This window comes from Anabas testudineus, chromosome 11 (assembly GCF_900324465.2).
Source record: "Anabas testudineus chromosome 11, fAnaTes1.2, whole genome shotgun sequence".
Classification (NCBI taxonomy): domain Eukaryota; kingdom Metazoa; phylum Chordata; class Actinopteri; order Anabantiformes; family Anabantidae; genus Anabas; species Anabas testudineus.
In genome coordinates, this window is record NC_046620.1 from 14,988,379 (window position 1) to 15,006,872 (window position 18,494).

Consider the following 18,494-nt stretch of genomic DNA (forward strand, 5'->3'; position numbering starts at 1 on the left):
CGTGTGTGTGTGTGTGTGTGTGTGTGTGTGTATGTTTGTGTGCTCGTGTACATATCCAAAAAGTGTCCCAGCGGAGGCGCGTAGCCGACTGCTCCTGAAATGCTCCAAGTGTGGCGTGATCTCGAGCACCGCGCTGTCCAGCTCAACTGCCAGCAGCGCCATGTTAGTCCATCTTCATCTTTCTATCACTCTCTCTTCATGTCTTTTTCTGTCTCTCCTACTCTCCATTTCTCTTTCTCTCTCTCCTCCATGCTTTTAATCTCTGGTTGTTGGTAATGATGCAGGTTGACATTCAGACTTGTGTAAAGAAAAAAAAAAAAAAAAAAAAATGCTAATGAAAGGAAAAACACCTGCACTGCAAGCCGCCACTATTTAATGAGAGCCTGGTTTGATCCAAAGCGGATTTTCCTCAGGTCGTACAGAGCAAACCTGACCTGTGTCAAACGCTGTTTATGAATCCGATTTTGACTTTGTTTTAACTTGTTTATAGCACAGTATTGTAGAGGCTTAACACATCAGGGCAATACAGCGTCAGCAAGGTTGTCAATTACCGAAGCCGCGTTGGTGTCTGACACATTACAGTAACTGTTTGAATGTCATTATAATAACTGAACCATCCAAAACGTATGGTCACAATGGCACGTCAGAGTTCAATTGCAAGTAAATAATGAAATGAGGACAAACTGACAAAGGTCAAAGAAAAAGAAACCATGTGTACGCATCATGACTTTGAACAGCCATACATGGATAAGTATAAATAATCCATATCCAACTATATACTGAAATTGATTTCTTCAAACTCTGATGGCTGTTGACTCCACTTTATGAACTTTTTTGCATCTTCACTCCGACATCCTTTTGTGCTGGTTTCTATCCGTGTACAAGTAGGCTAAATAGACTGAAACCTGTCATGTAAAGCTTGATTCAAAGTAGACTGATAACAAAGTAAAGCCACGTTAGGTATCACTAAAAATAACACCGAAAGCAGTTTGATTAGAGTGAGGTAGCTGTATGGATTGTCACATGAAGTCATAAACCTTTTTTGTAGATGTGCCATCTGCTACTTTCTTGCAAGGCTTGCAATCACGGCTGGTGACATTTGCAAAAAGCACCACTGTTTTTTTTTCCGTTAGTAAGAGGTTAGTTGTCATGGTTTCCGGCAGCCAGTCTCTGAATTAAAGGCCTTTGTCCTGTTTTAATGTTGCAAACAATGCTGTCCATATTTAACTATGTGCAGATCTTTCATTATGGCTTAGTGTTTGTTTTGGGTAAGCACTCTGTTTAAAGCAGGGACTCTAGCCTTAATTGTGTTGTTGCATGATTGGATTCTATGATTGGAGGGTAATGGGATGAGATTGCCTATTTGCACAAGTTTGTCTCAGTTGTTTTTTTGTTTTTTTTTTTGTTTGTTTGTTATTTTGTGAACAGTGGTTCACCTTATAAACATTTCTTTTTTCATGCAGCTGTGCTAATCTCAGATGCTCCTCCTATGTTTGCTATATACATACAGTCTCATATTAGACAAAACGTTCACAATACTCCTCAATTTGTCTTTTTGCTGAAGCAGTGTGTCAATTTGAAATAATCTACTTACAGCAATCCTCAGTGTAAATCCATAATCAGACTATCTGTTCTGAAATTAACCTAAATGTTGTAATAGCCACCTAATACTACACACTTCCCTGTCTGCAGCAGCATTATACAGCAAAGTTGGCCTATTCAACTGGTCTATTTGTCCTGAAACACTGTAACTTGGGTTTTAGGGTTTAGAATGAAATAACCACCATTTGAGAATCATGACACACACAGACTTACAATGCTAAGGTGTGGTTTTTCACATAGGATGTAACTTGGTGCTGTATCTTTACTCATTTTGTACAGTTAAAACCGCGGTCCACAACAACGGGAAACTTAACACATTAATAGGAGAACCTCATGGTTTTATTCACTGCCGTTGGCCATGCACTTCAACAAAGACGTGCGGACTGTATTTCTCAGTCTAGCTAGACAAACCTGTCCATCTGTCAGGCTGATGGTTATAAAACCATGAATATGTGCTCAAACTGCATGAACATTTTAAATTGGTGTGAGTTATAGACACGGATGCACCCCCCCACCCCCTCCCACCCCCCCACACACACACACACACACACACACACACACACACACTCTTACTAACTCCACAGAAACCCCTGCGTCAGTACTTGTCACTGGCCTGTCTTCCCCCTCCCTGCTGGGCCTCTGCCTATCATCTCACAGTCCGCCAGCATGACACTTAGTGTGCATCAACCATGTAATTGTGAGCAATTGTCTGTCTCGTAACTATCTACATGATTACACATCATCTTCTACTTCTCAGTTAGAATATTAAGTCTACTACAAACCTTGGTCTGCCAGTCAGCTTCAAATTGCCCACCACTGAATCACTGACTGATTTGTGTGTGTGTGTGTGTGTGTGTGTGTGAGGGTAGGTAGGTGGGTGGGTGTACGCACGCTTGTGATGAAGAGAGAAAGCGAGAGAGAAGCAGAGTTATTGGACTGTCCCAGAGTTGGGTTGACTGGTTTGAGACTGAATTCCTTGTCCCTTCTCCTTCTCTCCTCTCCTCGGCCCCCTCCTCTGTCTCCTTGTTCTCTGACAGGGCCTCTCTGTGGAGCTCCTGTGTGGTTCTTCCTCTGTTAGCATTAACCTGGATGTCAGCAGTGCTGGCCATAACCGACCGGCGCTCCACACTTTTCCAGGTGATATATCTCACCACACTAGAAGATGCTCACATAGTGTAAATAACCCCAGACCCAGTATAACACCTGTGACCCAGCGTCGCGAGGAAGCAGCTTTGAAACAGCATTAATGTTATGCGATGTTCAGATAATATTAGCACTTAGTAATTTTGGTGATAAAGACAAAATGATTAAACCTAAATAAATCATGTTTAAATACAGGCAAAATACAGATGCAAGCCAAAAGTAAAATAGGATAAATGTTAAAATAGTCTATCAATGAAAGCATGAACGACTAAACATGATTTGTCTGACTCATATTATTGCCATGTGAGTCTTTCTCTAATGATTTCTGAGTCATCTTACTACCGTATTACTGTAACACAGAATATAATAATACAGTGGTTCGTAATGTTTTCCCCTTATCAAACCATTTCACACATACGTTACAATACATAACTGAAGCTAGCACTAGCATGAGGCTCACAGTCAAACGTCTCTGCTCCATCAATTAAAAAGCGATGAAAACCGAGCTCATAGTAATACTGCTACGCCTCAGTTCAGTAATACTACATCAAAAAGTACCTATAGTATGTTTATATGACATTTAGGTGGACCCAGTTACAATTACAATGGATGTTTATGTGTCTTCTCTAGGTCCTCTTTGCCGTCTTTGACTCCGTCCAAGGCTTTGTCATCATCACCGTCCACTGTGCCATGCGCAGAGAGGTGAGTCCCGGGTTCCTTCCTTCTAAGCAGCTGGGTGGATCCCACACATGTTGAGTTCATACATTAGTGATTCTGCGGCGCGCTGTGACCTCGGAGGCCCTCGCTCCTTTCGACAGGTGGGATTCATGTTAGCAAATGTCACGTTAGATTTCGGGTCAGTTTGAAGTCACGGCAGAAGACAAGCGGATCAGCCACAAGAAGGATTAGCACAGTATTTAAGTCCTATGTTACACCGCTTCTTCATCATAATGCACTGTGATAGTGCAGTATTGTCCGTCTGATCCAAGGCTTCTTTAAGGAGCTTACTAAGATGCTGTATGGAATAAGAAGATAAGTCTCTAACTAATACCCTTTAGTGCCTATTTGCCACAGGCTTTACTCTGTCCCCAGGGATGATGAATTTTAACTCATTATGCACATACATGTATTCATGCCCTTGAGACACGAACAGACACATACACACACACACACACACACGGGTTTTGTTATGCAGTAACAGTTTTCATTTTTGCACTAGACACAATTAGTGAATTTACAATGTCATCAGTTTTCCATAATGAATTCCCTAAAAATGTCATTTGTTGCTGATGCATGTACACCACACACACACCAGCCTCGCATATATTGAAGAGATCATTACGATATTGAATGTGCTGCATAGTGTGAGTGAATTTCTAAATGCTCAAAATGCCTAGTTGCAATAAATCAATATCACAAAAGCAGCGGGGATCAGGGTACAGTAAATCCAGGAATTATTTAGTGTAAATGAATGAAAATCCCCTGCAAGAGAGAGTGTAAATCCTTTATAACTACAGAACAACAGGCAGAGTAGAGAGCGCCACACTGGAGGGAGGGCGGAGGGGGAAGTGCCGAGTGTAAGATTGCGTGAAGTAGTTGTGTCTGAGTCAAACTGAAAGTAAACACATAGAGCAGCCATGTGGAACGGCCATCATGCTAACTTACAGGAATCTACATATGGTTGTACTCCCTGCCTGACCTTATCACTCTGCATATTAATATGTACGTGCCGATTTGTTTACGTGTCTCAGGCTAATGCTGTTTCGAAACACAAAAAGGCTTAATGCAGTGGCAGATTATCTCCTGGAATATTATTTGGATAAGTTCACTTTGATGGTTAACCGTATTTGTCCGAACTGGAGTAACCAGATCAGACACAAAGTATAGCGGCAGACACATAAAGACTATGTACCCAAGGAAACTGATGATGGTCTCCACGGCCAACTGTTGATTCCAGACAGAAAAACACATAAAAGGAATCCCAGTAGTGTACATACAAGCATACATGCAAGGCATTTTTTAGCATAATTGTACGCGACTTTTATTTATTTTAATCTCAAAACTCGACTGAAGAGACGAGAAGACCAGCTGGACAAACTCTGAGCTCTTGCCATGTGGTAAGAAAAATGATTACAACATGTAAAACACTGTGCAAGGGATTGCAATACGTGTGTTCCCACAGCAATAAAACAGCATCATCTGTTTATATTTTTGTGCCTACTATAAATTATAATTATAATGAGCACGGCAATTGTTGTAAATATGCTAATTTGAAATAGACCAGGAGTGAAAAGGATGGAGGGCGGAGAAAAAAAACACAAATAGAGAGGAAGCAGAGGATGATAGTAGAGGAAGAGGACATGGAAAGGTAAGGAGCCGTAGAGGGGCTCTTCACTTTGAAGTCAGAATGAGCTGCACTGGGTGCCAGTACACACTCGCATGGAGAACTGATAACAAATGCAGCTGAGGATTAGTATGGACATAAAGGGAAGAGACAGACGGAAGGAAACAATGGAGGCAATAACACAGACCATGCAGCATTAATCAGACATGGATGCTACACCGAGTCAGCGCACATACAGTCGCACGCGCACAGATGAGACCACCAAACAACAGTAACGGTGCCCTCATTTACTCTCGTGCCACTTCTTACACAAGCACTCTCGTTTGCACCCATGAGATTCGTATGTGATTTGACAGTGGCAACACTAAGAAAGGATGTAGCTCCTCACTAAGTAACCAGAATATCTATAATACAGAGACTGAATAACATCTAGGAGTTCAATGTGAAAAGAAATGCACAGGGATCTGTGAGTTTGCTTGCACTGTTGTTGTAGGAACTGGCCCTTTGACAGTGCTCCGGTGTCTGTTTGTACATGGGAGGATAAAGAAAAACTATGACACTGGAAAGACCCAGGGGTTAGAACATCTATACACTGTGCTGGTGCATTCGCTACCCATCTCACAAGACTCAAATAGGCCACTTGAAAGTACTGTTATGTGCTTTCTTTACCACTCCACTGACTGTTACATAAGCTACTAGCGTAGCCACTTTGTAAAGAATATTGTGTTCCCATTTTCTTTGCCGTTTTCATATAATTTAGCATTCACTAGACATTTCAGTGATGAGGTGAGGAATATAAAATATCAGAGGAGTGAGTTTCCCCGTGCTGCAACATATTGTATTAGAAGTTTGTCCACTAAATACGTTCCTTTGCATTAACCCTTCGTCCCTGTCATTACCCCCGCCCCCCACCTTTCCTCCCTGTATCCTCCGTCCTCCTCCCTTCAGGTGCAGGATGCGGTGCGCTGTCGGATGGGGGGATGTAAAGACGACAGCGAAAACTCACCCGACTCCTGCAAGAACGGACAGGTGCAGATCATGGTGAATAGCATTCCATTTCATCCCACATTGCATTACCCTCACGCTAACATTAACCGAGCTGAAGATTTACCTCAGATAGAAAGAAGCATGATTCTCATCGCTGACGTGCTCACGCTCATGCCTGACTCTCTCTCTTTTTCCTTAATCATTTTGTCCTCAACAGGAATTCCTCATTTCTTTTATGCATTTTTTTTACATTACGTTTTCCTAAAATGTGTGATTTCATTCCCCAAAAGTATGCAGTTTGACTCTAAACCTGAAACAAACTTCCCATAGCATCATAACAGCTCATCAAAACATGTCAGCACATACCATTTCAGAAATGATAGCCCGCTAAAAATGATATTAGTGCATCTTTCGGATTGCTGTGGTTAATACTGCGCCTAGTCCTACTATTTAATTTAATGTTGCCCAATTGACTAGCAAAACTGCTACCTCAGAACTTTTATTTACCTTTAACTTAAACGTCATCTTTACTTGAAGAGCACAGACCTCCTGCGAGGTTGCTGTGTGTTCCAAATACATCTAATGGTGTGATAAATCATATAGGCTTGAACTGCCTTGCCAATGTCAGCGCGGTCACACTGGAGCATGAGCGACTCTCACATCCCTGCTCACTTTATTTCTCCCTCAGACCTGTTTGGGATAATGATTATGACTTCCTGAACGCCCCTCTGAGGTTATCAGTATTAAACTCTTGAGCCATCATTCTGCTCTGGGAACACATTGTGACACATTCTCTGCGCTGTTTTTATAACCAAGAAGATGATTTACAGTCGAACTGTGCTTATTTAATTTTTTGGTTAAATGTATTGTTATTATTCACAGCTTGCAGCTTTCAGCTGTTTGCTATGCCAGCTACTGCACTTAAGGAAGACAGTTGATAAACCTTTCCTGTATGCTCCAGTTTTCTCATCTAAATGCGGATGACTTTGAAGCACTCTTTTCACATCAGCAGCACATATGCACAGACAAAATGTATGAATACTCTTGGGAACATTAATTGTCATGGATCATTTGGTGAGGCTGCCACCAGTTATATTAGCATCATAATTACTGTGAACACCATCCTCTCAGGAAATCTCGTTCCAGTGTTAAACTCTTGGCATTTAGAAAGTGTCGAGCTGTAGCAACACCGTGTTGTTAAAGTTCTTCCATCTTTACAAAAATGCGTTTATCTTAATGCTCTCCACCCCAACGCTGCTTATGTGTCCTTCTCCTCTAATTTCTCAATTTCATGTTTTTCCACTGATTTCTTTTATACCATCAGAAGTGTCCAAATGTGAGCTACAGCGGGCAGCAATGTGACTCTCTGCGTTACGGCACATCCCTGTGCCTGCCGGTTTGCCGCCCACAGCTGTTCTCGTCAGCAGCATGCCACAAAGGCTGTTCCCACAGTCAGCCCCGCAGCAACCACAACACCGGGCTAGACCACACCCATGCCCTCAGCCACGCACATGAGCATAACCCCATCCTGAATAATACCCATAACCACAGCCACGTCCACAACCACATCGGCAACCAACCAGTATGTCACCTGTAGAACAGATAGTTCTTCTAATAGTCAAGTGTGTAGAGGGAGAAAGGTGTGATGTGTAAAACAATATTCTACAACAAATATGAATAAGTGTCAAACCATTTTGGGAAAAACACTTATTTACTTGCTTGCCAACAATTAAATGTTAAGATTGAGCCTAATCAAAAGTTTGTATTTGTAAAAGAAGCAACTAACTGGTTAGATTAGCTTAGCAAATATTACAAATTAAATAAACGTGAAATAAATAAAAGTGAGAATGTTAGATGTCCAGGTAGACTGGTTGTATTGGCTTCAAACAGAGCCAAGCAAGCCGTTCAAACAGATCCCAGTTTTCTTGTTGAGTTGATCTAACCACCTACTGGATGTAGCTTCATGTTTACTTTACAGATATAAGAGGGGCATCAATTTTCTTATTTAATGTTGGTCAAAGACCAGTTGATTTAACAAAAAATAAAAGTCATTACATATTGCACCTTTAAATAGCTCAGATGTACAAATGTTTAAATAGCAAGTACCACGTATACTGTAGTAAGGAAAGCAGAAATGTATTTAGTCGATAGTATAGTATGCTTTTTTGTGTGATAAAGTGCATGATTGTATCTTTCGAATCCATTTTAGCAGTAACCTCACCCAGAATGCTGTTTACTCAGTAATAGGGCTCACTGAATAGGACACTGTTCCCTTATAGTCTTTTGAGTCTGATGACTCACTTTACAGTACTTAACCTGTGAGGCAGTTACAAAGAGAGCGCGCGATGGTTAAAATAAAGATGATTTGTTTTTCCTCAATTTGGAATGGGCGAGAGAGGCTGAGAGAAAGAGAGCGGTTTCATTCATATCCTCATTCGTTCATTTAGAGACCCATTTATGGAGCTGCGGGTGATTTGCGTACTAAGAGCTTTTCCACTCCTCTGAGACCTTTACACATTCTCTCCTTCTCTTTTTCAGTTTTTCATTTTCCCCCGTTCCCCTCTTCTCTTTGCCTCTGTGGCGTGCCCAAACTGTCTAAGATCTGTAGTTTATTATCCAAACAAAGGCTTTTGTAAGTAAATCCCGCCGAGGAAGGGACGAGACTCTATGGTGAGACAAGGGAGGACCACAGCTGCATAGCAATGAGCCTCCCTTTCCCTGAAGTTTTGAAAACTGGAGTGGAGGCCATTTTGGAGAAAACACTTCCTCACTCAACAAACCATCTTATGAGCTTGAGATTATTTCTTTACCCCCAAGGAGTAGCGTCATTATGCTTTCCTCAAGGGAATTTAACATTAGAGCAAATAAACAGTTTTGGTTGTGCCCATAAAAATAATTTATCCACATCAAATCTGAATATTGGGTGCAAGTTACTTAGTGTTGTGTTGATGTTTGTATTTTTCTCACAAGCCTGAATGTTTTTTCGAAGCATTGTATTGTTACAGTGTATGTATTTTTTTTTTTTCCAGTCTAAGAAAAGACTGCTGGAAGATGGCAACGTTTTGCTTCAACTAGCACAACAGATAATAGTTTCGCTGCTGTGTACATTTCTGTCCCTGTTTCAATTCAGATGATAGCGAGGTGACTGATGAAGCATACAGTAGCATTTCATACCTGGCAACACTCAACAGCGCTCTGCTCGTTTCTCTCAAAGCCCGTGTATGGATCTGTTGCTGTGAACCGATTCACATGATGAACCAAGCAACAGCAGTCCGCGCCATCTCACTGAATTTCCTCCCTATTTTTTTCTCTGTTGGTTTTGGACAAAGTCACTATAAAGAAAGGGAAACTGAACAGTTCTGGTATGACTTAATGTACTAGTTGGGGTTTTCACTGAGTTGCAAAGTGTCATCATACAACATATCCTACCCTCTTCTGTAGAGTCAAATTAGAGCTCTAGAGTCACTGGAAACCGTTCAAGGTTCAATCACTCATCAGATATATTCTTCTGCTGATGTCGTAAATGAGTTTGCACACACTCATTGCGTTTGCTTTCTTCCTACCCAACCTCTCTTTCTCAGACGGATTTTGAGAAGGATGTGGATTTGGCATGCCAAACAGGTGAGCATCTTCTACTTATTTTTTTCCTTCCCTCTCTCTCTCTCTTTCTCTCTCACTCTCTCTCTCTCTCTCCTTATGTTGCCACTGTGCATGTTGATGAATTGACAGGAAATTATGAGCTACACCTCTGTAAAGTTGTGCATAAATTGCTATGTCCCAATCCCAAGTGTTCAGTGAGCACATTTTTGGATGAGACTGTGTTTAATTGTGCATGATAATAACACTCCTTAGTGTGCTCAGACCAGTTTCGGTTGATCAGGACCATGGTCTTGTATGTGTTGTGTTAAAATTTGTGCAAATGTGCCACAATCTAGTTTGTGTTGTGCTTTGAAATATTAACACAGAGTTACTTTCCCCCTCCACCTTCACAGAAAGAGGACACCCATGTAAGTTTTGCACCCAACTGACCTACTTAACACTGCCTAGTACTTCCCCAAACTTCAATAATTCCTGTATTCAAATCCGGGTTGTAGTTGCCAGCAAGCTGCCATTACCGTAGTAGTGTCTCACTTGCAAATCCAAATGTACTATAATATACCAAAAACATGTATTTAATAATTATATACTTCTAAAATCTTTTGAGATTGACAAATTCAGATCAGACCTCCAGTTTAACAGGAGACACATCCTGTCATAAAAAGCTTTCAGAACTATAGACCACTGGTAGTAGAAAGAAAAATTTATAGTATGGTAGAGCGGCTGCTGTCAGGAGGTGCACTCCATCTGGTCCTTGAGAATTGCTGAAAAATAACACATGAAAGCAGACCACGAGCCGTGATGAATAAAAAATACCCTGCCCATGTGCAGCTCAGTCATGTTACAGGAACTGCTGACAGCAGATGAAGTCAGTAAGATTGCTGCACAGTCCATTCTGTGTGCTGCTGTCACTTACTACAAGCTGTGGTGCTTCGAGACAGCTCATGTTAGGGTGTAGAAAAAGGTACCATGCAATATACAGAAGATTCTTCCTCCAGTGATGAATGTGAAGATATGTTTTAAGATTGAAGTGATAGCGTGCAATGTTTCAAATGGTTGTTTTTGCTTTTTTTGGGTTGAAAAAATGAATGCAACAGATGGGCGACGTTACTGGGCTGTGCTGTTATCAGCTGCTCCATCAATAAGCTTCAACTGTGAAATCAACACAACTTAAAAGCCACTGCTTTTTGCAAGGAGAAATTACCAAAACAACCCGGTCCCTCCCACAGCCCAGTCTACAGAAAGTTGCCAAATTAATCACAGATCTGTCAGACATTTGCACAGCTGCAGTACAGTATCAACTGTGATGGCTGCTTAATCTTCCATCTCGTGGTCCTTGTATTGAAGAGGACCATTTACTGTTGCACTTTATAGAGCAGATATGTTGTAGGTTGTATTTTATCATATATTTATATTCAACAAAGCTTGTTTCTTCCTGTGTGTCAACTAAATAGCAGACAAAACAAATCCAATAATCTATTATGCCATCATAGAAGTAATGTAACAATATACTTATTGTTAGGGAAAACTAGCAAATTTTCACATTTGAGCTGCTGGTACCAGTGAATGTTTGGTATTTTGCTTAAAGAATGACTTAAACTGTTCAGTGATCAGTTATCATCGGTTGCAGATTATTTTATTTTGATTGAGTACACGATTCATCAACTAGTTGTTTTAGCTTCACAGCACTGGCTGGATTCTGCGGCTGGGAAAATAAAATAATGAAAATGCCATGTCAGTATTGTATTACTGACCCAATCTGGCCATGGTTCCTGGAGAATTTTAATTGTATAACCCCCCATAGTTAATTTTTCTGATGCAAAACTTTTTCAGTGTTATGATTTAATTCATTTCTGCTGTGTCTAAGTTATTCTACACAGCGACTCCTCATCCAGACCTTTGAGGTCAGACAGCTGTCTAGTAATGGCACTTGAGAGCGCAACACATAAAGCAGCCACCGGATTTGTCTATAGGTCATTGTATGGTCCTCCGCTGTTGGATGCAGATGTGAAGGGATCACAATGGTCAAACTTCCCACAGGCTGTTCAGTCCTTTCACATCACTCTGCACCAACAGGATAGTGGAAAAGAGAGAAAATGCTAGGTTCTATAATCAGCCTGTGTTCAAGCTGGTTGCAGATGCAAAAGGATCCAGCATCAATCTTTGATCAAATTTGTAGCCCAACATTTTGTCACATCAAATGCACCATTTGAAAATGATCTGTGTCACATGCTTTGGTCTACAATTGGATTTTGGGGCCACAGACTAAATATCCTTCATCTGATGGTGACAGAATGAGCATGATGTCCAGCATGAACTACCAGATGGTTTGATTTGTGATGATAGATTGATGTTAGCTGTGATCAAACATTGTCTCTCATCAGCATGTCATAGTTAATTTTGGAGTAGCTATTCTAGAAATGCAGCATCAGCATCCGTTTGTTTGTTTTCTTTTTTGTTTTTTAATCTTTATTTTTATTTATGGTACAACCTGCATGAAAGCTAACCCTGTAAGTAGTTTAATGTCCTGTGTTATTTATGGCATAATAAAATAAATACAGGCCTCATGCAATAAACTGGAGATTTATATATGTGTGTTAACCACATGAACACACAGTCCTACTGAAAAGGGAGTAATAAGCTTGTGAGTGAGATATGGGACAGGACTCAGTAGCAGAGGAATTTCGCTCCATTTCATTTCATGCACACAGCCTGTTTTGCACCGAGGCTCTTCTTAGTTGCTTGAACCATTTACAGTGGGCCCAAAATGAGAAAGGAATATTTTCTTTGGAGGTGGAGTCTGTCTCACAGCAATATCAAAGCTGCCAAACAAACCTCAATATCAGTGCCTAATGTATGTCTTGTGTCTTTGTTTTGCCTATCTCTCTGTCAGCTGTCTTCATTTTGGCATAAATTAAATCAATTCCTCTCCAATCAATACCCATTCCTTTCCTTCCACCCTCCCCCCCCCCCCCCAATCCCATCCCTTGACTTCCACTCTCTCGCTGTCTCCCTGGCTTCTTGTGTCTCCACATCTCCTTCTAGTTATTTTCAAGGAGGTGAACACCTGTAACCCAGCTACCATCACCGGGACCCTTTCCCGCATCTCCCTGGATGATGAGGATGATTCCAAGCTGGCATCCCATCAGGAGGGTGGTGTTGGAGTCAACTTCAGCTCCCTCCCCGGGAACATCCCTCCTCCAAATCTCATCGTACAGGTGTGTCACTGACGTTTCCGCTGACTGACAAAATGGATGATCAATATATTTTACCCTCCTAAAAAACTATACTACTACATTTAATGTGGATGTGGCCTGCAGCTGATTTCTTCTTCTACTTTTTTTTTCTAAGGTTCCACCTCTCGGAGGTCTCAATGAGCTGAGTGAGACACCCCTAAAGAAAGAAATGAATGTGGATCAGCAGAGGCAGCAGGGGCAGCAGCGCAGTGGAGCTCCAATCTACCTGTGCACCGAGAGCGGCCTGGGCTGGGCGCGACCGCCTGCTTCCTCTAACAATTCCCAGGATGGAAGTGCCGGAAGCGGAGGAAGTGGAGGAGGAGGAAGTGGTGGAGGAGGAGAGGGAGACTACATGGTCTTACCTCGTAGGACGGTCAGTCTCAAACCCTCAGCGCCCTCCTCCCAAGGAGGAGGCCTGGGGCTGGGGGCTGAGGACAAGCCTCTCAACATCACGGTAGAGGATCCTCCCTTTCCCCCACCTCCCTCTCCCCTTAGCCTCCACCCAGCTGAGAGCGAGGCTTACCCAGCAGATTTTGTGCCATCTAGTGTGGGTGACATGAACATCACCATGAACCTCAACCGCTCCTATGGGACGATCAAAACTATACCCCATGTGCACAGCCACATGATGCCTCAGGGCGGTCTTGTACACCCCCACGGAGGACACATTCACTCCCACGGGCATTCACTCCAGCTGAAGCCGGGCCAGAGGCCATCCGTCAGACAGATTCTGACAGGCGGTAGTACAGTGGAAAGAACCAGGACCCTGCCGCGCAACCTGGGCAGCACCAACGCCAACACCAGCATCTCAGCAGGATCCCTGGAGGTGGGTGAGAAGGTTAAGGAATAAGAAAAGGAAGGGTTCCAAGTGGTGGTGGAGATTCTTTACTCTTTCCACTTTTCACATAAGGTCATGCTATGGATGTAATGATGACGTGGCTATTTGTGTGAAGTTGGATTAATAGAGTGAAGAGAGAGAAAACAGGTAATTAGCAGAAAAGATCCAGTTACTAAATGTGACCCTGTGGCAAACTAGAACATTTCAAAGAACACAATTTCACGAAAGCTATGAAAGGGAAAATAAGATGTAATTTTCTACACAAAACGACTTTTGTAATACATTTTGTCTGTCTTACAAAGTAACAATAAGTCAAACACGCTGTGATAATAGCAGAGTTGTATGGTATTATTTGCAGTTGAGTAGTATTTATTGCTGCTGACTGAGACAATGAGCGTGGAAATGACTTATTCTCATAATGACAGATGGCTTTACTGTGTGTGTGTGTGTGAGTGTGTGTGTGTGTGTGTGTGTGTAAAAAGTGAGTGTGATGTACATATGAAGTGACAAGAAAAAGTATGAACCTGGAATTTCATGGTTTTCTGCATTAATTAGTCATAAAATATGATCTGAACCTCATCTAAGTCAAGATTATTAAAAAATATTATGTGCCTAAAATAATACACCAAAAAAACATAAAAAGTAAATGATAATAGTAATAAAATAGCCCTTGAAATTATGACCTCCAAAAAGCTAATTGGAGTGAGGTTAGCAAACCTGGAAGAAAATTAGTTTGAGGGTGTGGACTAAAGCTACACTGACTGACAACAAACACTCAAACTTTTTGAGTTTGCTCTGCACAAGAAGAATAGGCTTATGTGAGCAATGCCTCAACAAAAGGAGCTTTCAGAAGATCTACAATCAAGAATTGATTATTTACATAAAGCTGGAAAGCTGCAAAAACTATAGTAATTCACCACTACTACTCTACCAACAAGTGGGCGGCCAGTCAAAATGACCCCAAGAGCACAACAAACACTCATCAGTGAGGTAAAGAAACAATGCAGAGTGACAGCCAAAGATTTTAGGGCATCATTGCAACTGGCTAACATCTGTGTTCATGAGCCTACAGTAGATAAAACATTGAAAAGCAGGGTGTCTATGGCAGGACACCATGAAGGAAGCTGCTGCGCACATTGACACTCTACAGCGGTATTGGCAAAATGTTTTGTTGACTGATGAAACTAAGATTGGATTATTTGGAAAGAACCCACAACACTACATCTGGCATAAAAAAGGTCCCTGCATATCATCATGAATGGTAATGTGAGAATGTCTGTATGTCAGCTGAAACTCTGTAGAAGTTGGGCGATGCTACAGTACAATGACCCCTTAATGGACCAAAGCAAGTCCATGAAGATCAGATCACATTTTATGACAAATTATAGCAGAAAACCATGCAATTCCAAAAAGGTTCACATACTTTTTCTTGCCACTGTATATAATAATAGTACAAAGGTAGCACAGCAGATGGACTGAGACAGACAATATCACAGGAAATACCCCTGACGAACGTCTCTCTGCGCACCTTAATTTTACACACGCATCAACACAAAATGCACGATAACATGGTCACATAAACGCACTCAGACACTTTGGATCTTCCCCCAATGGCATCTTGCTGACTCACACAAGGTTGATTAAAGAGATGGAAATGACACTTTCACTGAAAAGTGCAGATGCTTCATTTAGAGCTGAGGACGTTAAGGACAAGTCATTAAAACTCATAAAAAATCATGTCACAGGAGCTACAAACACACCTATGAATGAAAAAATAAAAAAAACTGCAGAAAAACATGCGGCATGTAATTTACTGCTATAATTTCACCCTGTTTGAATGTGCTTGATTTGGAGATGGATATCAGAGCGTGCCTCTTAAGATTAAATCACCATCAGTGTTACACTCCCCAATTCAAGCATGTGGACACATAATGGAGGGCTCACGCAAATGTACTCACAGTGCTCATTTCACTGTTGATTTTCAGTTACAGGCTTGTAAATTTTAACTTCAAATGATCTCATCAAAGCATGAAAAAGGTTCACAGGGCATATTATCCTATCAGCACACTATATGAACCAGTTGAAGGGAGCATTGAAGTAATAATTAGTATCTTCTTTCTAGGAACTGTTGAGTTAGGGTTATCATATAATTTACAACTTAGAATACATGCAAAGAAATGGAAAAAAAATCTATGGTAACTGTGTTTGGTTATTACTTTAGGACCAACATAACAGTGCATCACAGGAGCAAAAGACTGAGCTAATGACTGCTGTATGTGTGTCCCCACCAAAACATGCAATATACTGCACATGTACAGTATATGCATGTTGCATGTCCACCACATTAAGCAAACTCAATCATGGAATTTCTCTGTTTAAGGTAAGGATTCCTCTGTAGGAGCAATAGAGGAATCTATAGGAGAATGGTTACTGCACTGTGTTTTATAGGCATTAAAAAGTTGAATTCACAAAGTGAATAGGACACCTGAGAGGGAAACTTAACTCTCTGTTCGCATGTCTTTACTTTTTAAAACCTTGGCTGCTGTAGCATCAGATCAGCAACTCTGCCCTTCCAAAGAATGAATACAGCTTTTAACTAACTGTGGAGAGCAGCTCCTCTCCCTGCCAAATGCAAATCTGGCAGACAGCGACAGCCAGATAGGAAGTCAGAGATGGAATGTAATGCAATTCAATGTCAGGGCCAGATGATTTGGAAATGTCTGCAGCTGTTAAATTGGTGACTTGTGTGCAATTCACTATAGCTACAGAGGCACTTAAGAGGAGAGCAGTGGGGTCCAAACAAGATTAGGGGATGAAAACCGTTTCTCTTGTGTTTGTTGCAGCTCTTTTAATCGGAACGTCTCCAACAAATACTCTGAAAATAGTGAAGAGGATGATTTATGCTGGGGTTGTAATGATTATATTTGGGAGTATGTGAGGCGAGAAATTATTATTTCATTCTAATTCTGGGTTATTCCACTTCACTAATCTCATTATATTGAAATAGACGGAACAATTTACATTTTGCTTTGACATTTGTAAGAATATCTGTATTGTGTTGGGCAGCCAGTGCCTATTAGCCCTCCTCTTGTTATTTAGCAAAGACTCTGAGAGATCCACAGAGAGATTTGAGTTAGAGAGGCCTTAAGTTTAATAGTGGTCAAGGGCTGGTCATTGATGCTTTCTTCTCTCCCCCTGCCCCCATCCTCTTCCAGAGGAAAAGAGTACGGTACTCTGAGCTGGACTTCGAGGTAAGATCTCAGACCTCATCCGCTGTCATCAGCTTGTTTCTGCTTTCTTGTGCTTTTGCCAGGATTTGAGTAACGCACTGAGGATCAAAGAGCATTGCCAAACCCCTCCCTTCACACCTCTGTCTTCCTTGCATTTGAACTTTTGAACTGTTTTTAGACCTACCTACATAGTATGCTGTTTCTCCAACAATGGTCTTAAACCTTAAGGACGTAAAGACATACCTAACATTTGTCCTACTGAATGAATTCACATGTCAATTAATAGCACTGTGCAAACAAAAACTTCCCACAGACATGTCCAATTCAACCAAATGATGTCATGTCACTGTGGGAATCCTGGTTGAAGAAACAGCAAAGTAGACTGCTTTTTCTGTGTCTGAATGAATACCAGTAAGTCAGTTCTGGATATACACGTATGCGCCTGTATCAGCTGGTTATATCTGTTGGAACAACATGGGTTGGCAGTGTGTGAGTATGTTTGTGTTCGATTGACCTGAGTGTCCTGTGAATCTCCAGTCTCTATCAAGCATTCTTTCACACATATAAATATATATATATATATATACCACTTCATTGCTGGTCTTTTTGTGACAATTCAGTTTCATTCTGACTGTAAAGACTGGACATTCACCTTGTAGCACAATTTACATGAAAGGAATGTGTGGTGAAGCTACTAACAGTCACTGTTGCTGATCATTTAACTTATCTGGTAAATTTACTGGTGAGTCATTAGTGGCCGTTGCATGAACAAAGAGTTTGACTCATCTGGAGATCAACTCTTTTCTCATCAATCAATTGACTGTTGACCTTCAAGAAAGAGATTGACAAGAAGAACCACTAAAATAGGGAAGTGCACACTTCCATTTCTTAATGGAAGGTAAACCCATTTTCAGCTGTTTTTTACTGAGTTTCCTGATATTAACTTAAATTGTTATGAACAGTTTTAAAATTATTTAGAATATAGTTCTTTAGGGGAAATAATATTTCTTTCAGAGTACCTAAAGGGGGACTTCAGTGATTTAGTGTTGCACTTAAAGTGCAATAAATGCATTTCAAAAGCAGCCTAAATCTGTACATCTGCTTGACTCAGCCTGAACATCAGCTCCTAATATGTTTCTAAAAACATCAAAAACACCAGTCTCATAATGCAGGTCAATGGCATCTTTCATTAACCTCCCATCCCTCTCACTGTAAATGCTGTAAAATCTCTTTTAAATGCCATAATTTATGATAAATGAACTGAACCTTAGTAATAGTTTCCCATGGGGATCAGTAAAATGTATTAAAATTAATAAAATAAAATAACTCTAATTATAACAATAATAACAATATCTGCAAAATTGTTGGAGTGCCCCTTAACACTTGGAGATTATACCAGTTGCCTACTGGAGGTCATGGTTTAGTCATTTTAAATTTGATATTTTTTGAAAACAGTATGACCCTGACAAGGATATATCAAAGATTAAAATAGGAGGCAAAATACAGAGTAGCAAAAA

General features: G+C 41.0%; 1 protein-coding gene across 1 annotated transcript in view; it reads left to right on the top strand.

Moving 5' to 3' along the window:
* adgrb2 (adhesion G protein-coupled receptor B2) overlaps positions 1-18,494 on the top strand; it is a 196,341-nt gene that overhangs the window by 160,187 nt on the left and 17,660 nt on the right. The window contains exons 24-32 of the mRNA XM_026347650.2: positions 64-162; positions 2,640-2,739; positions 3,376-3,447; positions 6,038-6,130; positions 9,658-9,697; positions 10,069-10,083; positions 12,719-12,891; positions 13,025-13,735; positions 16,963-16,998. Of these exons, the coding sequence (XP_026203435.1) occupies positions 64-162; positions 2,640-2,739; positions 3,376-3,447; positions 6,038-6,130; positions 9,658-9,697; positions 10,069-10,083; positions 12,719-12,891; positions 13,025-13,735; positions 16,963-16,998 (1,339 nt within the window). The remainder of the gene's footprint in view (positions 1-63; positions 163-2,639; positions 2,740-3,375; positions 3,448-6,037; positions 6,131-9,657; positions 9,698-10,068; positions 10,084-12,718; positions 12,892-13,024; positions 13,736-16,962; positions 16,999-18,494) is intronic.